At 55.1% G+C, this 6323-nt stretch overlaps 1 protein-coding gene across 1 annotated transcript; it reads right to left on the bottom strand.

The window, feature by feature from the left end:
- On the bottom strand, positions 1-6323 carry Barhl1 (BarH like homeobox 1). Its single transcript, XM_027939128.2, has 3 exons — positions 5858-6323; positions 1861-2083; positions 1-295 (listed from the first exon to the last, which is right to left on the bottom strand). The coding sequence occupies exons 1-3, from the start codon at positions 6321-6323 to the stop codon at positions 1-3; spliced, it is 984 nt and encodes a 327-aa protein (XP_027794929.1).

Here is a 6323-nt window from a genome sequence, read left to right as displayed (position 1 = left end):
TCACCGAGGCTGCGCGGCGCGCGGGAGGACGCCGGCCAGCGGGGGCAGCGGCGGGGGTGGCTCGCTGGCGCCCTGGAGTCCGTGGATGAGGATGCGGGGCACCAGAGGTCTCTGGAGGGCCGGAGGCGGCGCGCTGGGGCCGCGGTACAGGTAGAGCGCGGCACCAGGGTCCAGGTTGGAAACCAGACTCTGCGGGTAGAAATAAGGCGACGGGAACATCCGCTGGAGCGCTGAGTAATTGCCCGCCTCTGCCAGCAGCTCCAGCCCGACGGCGGTCTGTCGCTTCCATTTAGTCCTGGGGACCGAAATAAACGCGTACCGCGGGGTCAGGACGAGAGCGCCTCCCACCCCTGCCCCTCCCGAATGCTTGGCCCAGAGAGCCTGCAGGGAGGCCAGAGGCACCATTTGTTAATAAACAACGGAGCACCGGACACTGTTCACATGCATTACAGGCATCATTTCGTTTAATCTTTCACTGGTCTTCCACGGCTGTTATCCCTATTTTGCAGATTAAAAAACTGAGGTGTGCTTTTTGTGGTGGTCTGAGAAGGGCAAAGCCCATGTTTTAAGCCAGGCTATCCCACCCAAAACTGGGCCATAACCTCGCCTGCCACATTCTGCCCAGGCCATCACAACCCTTGGAGCTCCAGGCTGGGGCTCTCCCCACCCTTCATATGTGTCCCTTGGGAGGACCTTATGAAGTCAGATCACTCAGGAGACAGCAGCAGAGGCAGTGGAGGTCTGGCCACCACTAGAAGCAAGCCCCATGAGTTAAACCTCCACTGTAAGGTGGCTGGCCCAACATACACCAACGGCTCTGCCAAACTGCCACACCTCCATATGCATACCATCCCTGAACACCCAGGTTTGAGGCTGGGGGCTAACTCTGCATCCAGTAAGGCCCTGAAGTTGGGAGGTCACTGGACTGGGCAAGCTATGGACCTGGGTAGTTTAGAAAATTCAGACTGGGAGCCCAGGGCTCACTTGCAGGTGACGCTGGGCAGATCAGTCGGGGTTCCACTGAGGTGGGCTCAGCCACACCAGCTCATCTCCCTCCCTAAATTATTCATCATCATCATAATTGTGTAATTACTGCAACGGGCCTTAATTATTGATGCCTGGAGCAGTAATCATATTTATTATTAATGGGGCTGCGTGTTCTGAGGCTTGTTTATAAAAAGCACCATTCCTGCCTCTGCTAAGTACGTGAGCCACTGTGGGTATACAGGACTGTGAGTTGTATGTCGGTGTGTGTCACTGTGGGTTGCGTGTGTGTGTGTGTGTGTGTGTGTGCAGATGTATTTAGGAGGAAGATTGGGAAACTGATTCAAGACCAGTGCCCCAACACTAATATTTCAGTCACTATGCTCCCAAGGAACTGGGGAAAAATCAGTTTACCCCGGAGACCCTTTCCTGACTGGGAAAACTGGGGAGTCCCAAAGAGCCCGGCAAATGCCGAGGCACAGCCACAGCCGCCTGGACAGGCAGGGCTACAGCAGGCAAGGGCTGCTGCCTGCTGGTCCTCTCCTGCAGGACTCTGGGGGGATCAAGGTCCACACCCCTTCCATGCCCTGGGGCTTCCACTGGGAGAACTCGGGGGTTCTGGTGGGGGCTGGGGGAAGGCCCAGGCTGGGGTGGGGGCAGGTCTTGGACCTCATAGGGATTCTGAGTCTAGTCTCTTTTCTGTCCCTCACTGTGGGACCTGGGGCAAAGTCTTCTCCCCTCAGGGCCTCAATTTCCTCGCTTTTACAGAATAGGGGACTCAGGGGCCCCTCCTTAGAGCCAGAATGTGGAATCTGGGTCCCCTCCCGGATCTGCAAGGGAAGGACCTTTCCCAGCCCCTCGCGCAGAGAGCCTCACCTGCGGTTCTGGTACCAGGTCTTGACCTGCGTGTCGGTGAGGTTGAGCGAGGCGGCCAGCTCCATGCGGTCCTGCACGCTCAGGTACTTCTGCCGCTCGAAGCTGCGCTCCAGCTGCGCCAGCTGATGGTCGGTGAAGGCGGTGCGCGCCTTGCGTGGCTTTTTCAGGCGCACTGGGGGACTGTCCCGAGAGCTGGAGATCTCGCGGTCTCCCTCCTCCTTCACTGCGGAGACAGTGGCGAGTCAGCGCCGGCCCGCCGGCTGGTGGTGCTTGTGCAAACGCGGCCTGGGACATCGATGGCCCCGCAGCACCTAAGCGCGTGGGGACCGCAGCACCGCCTTTGGAGCCGGGACTCCCGGCCCCCCGAAACAGGGCATGAACCCTGACTGAGGGGGACGCCGGCCGGAGCACAGGAGGCTGAGAGCCGCGGGCGGCCCCGGGGAGAAGGAACCCTGAGCCGCTTTCTCCCCGCCGCGCTCCTGCGCTGCGCTCCTTGGACCCAGAAGGGAGCCACAGTGAGCGACCGCACCGACCCGTCGGAGGAGGGCACCCGGGTGTCTGAGGGTGGGCTCCGCAGCATCGGGGCCGCATTCGCCCGGCCAGTCGGTGAGGGGAAGGGAGAGAGCTGAAAGCTGGGGTTCGGGGAGAATCCCGCGTGGAGGGACAAGAGCCTGTCACCCCGCGGCAGTTCATTGTCCTGAAGAATAAAATAACTGTACAAGCACCACACGCGGGCCCTGTGTGGCTACCGATCTAGGGTCAAAGTTCTCTCGGCTCTTAGCGTCCTACGAACTTGGGCGCGGCCGAAGGCCGGCGCCGGGATCTGCCAGAGAAACCGCTCCGTCTGCCCCGGTGCGCGAACCGAGCGAGGTCTAGGCTTCCTTAGGTTTCGTTGTCATTTCATTGCCCACTGGGGCTCCCACTACACCCTCGCGGAGATCTCGTTAGTCCCTCGGTCGGGACAGAACAGCACCGGGGTCCCTGCTCCTGAGGTCCAAAGATGGAACCTAGAACGACTTGGGTCATTTCCTTTTCCCCTGCTTTCGTTTGGGGTAGACTGTCAGAAAGCGCACACTTAATCCCACAAGCAGGACGCAGCCCCTCCTTGTCCCCCCTAAAGAGACTGTAAAACTAAATAGGCCACTTCTCCAAAACTGAGGGTGCGGGCTGGGGTTCCCCCCCCTTTTAAAATTTTCTTTTATGGTGAGTTTCATTGTGTGTGGCGTTTGCAGTGTCAGGGTTCAGCTGAATTCGAGTTGATTTCTCTCTGTAGGAAACAATAATCCGGTTAATTGAGCCACTAGGGAGCGAAGCTTTTCAGCCAGAAAGGCAATGCTTCCCGACTGGCCTGCCGGCACCTGGTGCGGAACCTGGCAAGAGAGGGCGAGGCTTTCTGCCTCGGACACAGGCAGTTCCTGCCTGGCAGGCTGGACTTCTTGAAGACACAGCCATCACCAGAGATGGGGTTGTGTTAGGGTGAGAGGAAAAATGAGTTGGATTCGTGCATGCTGAGAAAGTTAACACAAGTTTAGGGAAAGGATTAACCAAACCTCAAACTCAATATTACAGAAATCTTACTTTTTAACCTACTGACCTGGGCTATTTATGAAAATCCCCCACTCAGGAAGAACAGATCAGCTACTGGGTTTTTAAAACTCCAAGAGCTCTCTAGCATAGGCTTTGGTGGCTGGGGGCAGACCCAGCCAGGGGGCCTCCCCTTCCCAGACTTAGGTCTGGAAGCTACAGCTCAATGTTCCAGCAACCTCTCCCTGCCTGGAGCAAAGATGTGGTTTGTTTTCTCCTGCATCTTGACTCCCATCACTACTGTTAAGGATGCCTTACTTCAAAGCTGGGCTCCCCCTTCAACTTCATTCAATGTTAGGCTGAGAAACCTTTGGTATTAGAAACTTGTGATGAGACTGGCCTTTCCCCCTGCCCTCCTTGGAGGAAATGACTCAGCATTGATAGTGGCTGGGGAGGTGACCACTTAAATGCCCCACTGACTGTCTTCCACAGCTGGCTCCATGTGTCCATCTGAGCCAAACTTCCTAACTCTGAAAAGGTTGTCCCCACACTGGGGAAACATTCCAGGCACAGCCTTTACGCCCCAGGCCCTCCTCACTTTTTCACCCTAGGGCTTTTTAAATGCAAAGGTGGCCGTACCTAGGGGTGGGGGAGACCTACCCCTGCTCCTCCAAGCCTATATAAGTGATATGTAGACAGCCAGCCCTCATCACCTCCCTGATCAGATATCATTAGGGACAGGAGAAGAAAACTGATATCCAATTATCTTAAATTAAACCTCTCCTAAAATTCTTATTGGGGCAAAAACATGCAAGGAGAACAAACCAAACTGTAAGTTCGAGCAAAGCTGGAGATTCTTGCTGCTTGCTCTAACTACAAAGCTGGGTGGTGGTGGTAGACATTGTTGCAAATTGTAAATAAACAGGATGTTATAAATTATATTTCATCACCACCGCCACCCCCCACCCCCGCCAACACACACACCTGTCTTTCTCCAAGGCAAGTTTTCTTTGCCTCTCTAAACAGGCCCTAAGGGAGGAGCAAGGGTCTCTGGTCCAAGGTCCAGCATGCCTCCGGATTTCTTCCTTAGTGCTCTAGTCTAACCTGCCTGTTTTCTAGGGATGACTGGTCCAGCCTAGCTGAAGGAGGTTTCGGCCATTTACACGAGGAAGTAGAGAGAAATAGGATGTGAAATAAGACCCCTAGATGGTTTTCAATTTGGAGTCAGGGTCTGTCTCCAAATGAATTCTTATATTTTGTGTTAAATGAGACTTCCTAAATTTTTTTTGAGGGCTTGATATAAATAGGAGCTAAGAAATGCAGACCCCTGAGACAATAAAGGAGCTGCCTTTATAGGAAAATTTTGTCTTGTGAAAAGAATTCCAGGGTTCTGACAGAGCTGTGAGCAGCCTGGACCAACTCCTAGTTTTCTGCAGGATGGAGACACAGAACTCTCTCCCCAAAGCCCTGGTTCTCCTTCTCACCTTGTGCTTCTTGACTTCTTCCAAAAAAGAACTTTATGCCTCTGACCCCAACAGACAGTAAAGCTGAGGTAGCAGCCGAGGATCAGAAACAAAACTAAGAAATTTTTCCCCTCTTCCCTCCAGTCTTTCCTTTTTTTCTTCTTTCCGTCTCCCTTCCTTTCCCCTTTCCCCCTCAGTCCTGATCTCAGCTCCCTTGTTAAGAGGGAACAAAAAGGGAAGAAGAACAACAACGAAAATTCACAGGGTGAAAAGGCAAGTGCAGGGGCACCAGCCCCAAGGAGGGAAGCAGGGCCGTGGTGCAGGAGCCTCTGGGTCTTGCTACAACCTGGATTGCTCAAAGCACGAAAATCCAAACAGCACTGCGTAGTGTGGTGGCTGTCTCTCTCCACCAAACCTCCCAGCCTGTGCCAGCTCGATGGCCAGCTCCGTGTGATTTCTCCTTTGAAGTGAACGTGTTCTTCTGCATGGTTCATGGGGCGGGTAGCACTGGGCCCGGTGGGAGGGAAAGCCCTGTTTCCCTTCTCATTGTGAAATTCAGATTAAAAGTCAGAAAACCCTGACTGTACCCAGAACTCCAGCCGAAATTTTCCTGCCAGGCTTTGGCTTCTACAAACAGCACCCTTCGGGCCTCCCGTTGCTGTGCGGCCTCTTAGAGAGCCACTGACCAGGCAGAGACCTGCTGCTGTCCACTGGCACCACTGGTGGTCCCACTCCAAGTTTAGAAAGTTTATTTTGTGCATTTTGAGAACTCTGTCCACAGGCACACAATATCCCTCACCAGCTCCCACTCTTTCCCCTGGACCCTTTGTTGCTCAGAAATACAACCATGGGCCTGGCCAAAAGGTTCAAGCAAAACCAACTGCTCCACAAGGGCCCTGGGGGAGCTCTGGGGTGAGAGCATGCATGTTTCTGCATGTGTACCCTCAAGTTTTAAATAACAGATTTTAGAAATATACCATCCCCCAAGGTTTTGCCTCCTGTTTTCTTACCTTTATACTCAGAGTCTGATGAGGCGTTGCTGCCACTTTTGTCCAGCTTGTCTCTAAAGTCCTCCCCGGCCTTGGCCACAAGGCGGCCCCCAGGCTCAGGGGCTGCTGGCTGCCCGCTGCTAGAGTAGGGTGCACAGGCCGCGAGTGGTTTGCAGTCGGCAAGGATGTCCCTGATCAGAAAGGAGGAGGTGACGGTGCGCGACTGGGCTGGGGCTGAGAGCTGCCCCGGCTGCAGGTGGGAGTCCAAACCTGGGCCCGATGCCCCGCCAGGCCGCGGGGTGCCCGTCTCCAGACAGTCCCTTCCTGGCGAGGCTGGTGAAGAGCAATCGCTGCTGCTCTCCGAGCGTGGACTCAGCTCCAAGGGTGAGCGGCAGTCCCCGAGCAAGGGGTCCCCCTTGGGAAGGGCGGGGCTGCCCGCACGGTGGGAGAGAATGGAGTCGATCCCAAAACCATTGGAGCCTTCCAT

This window comes from Marmota flaviventris, chromosome 13, assembly GCF_047511675.1.
Source record: "Marmota flaviventris isolate mMarFla1 chromosome 13, mMarFla1.hap1, whole genome shotgun sequence".
Classification (NCBI taxonomy): domain Eukaryota; kingdom Metazoa; phylum Chordata; class Mammalia; order Rodentia; family Sciuridae; genus Marmota; species Marmota flaviventris.
The sequence above is the reverse complement of the archived record's forward strand: the minus strand, read 5'-3'. Positions and strand labels throughout refer to the sequence as shown.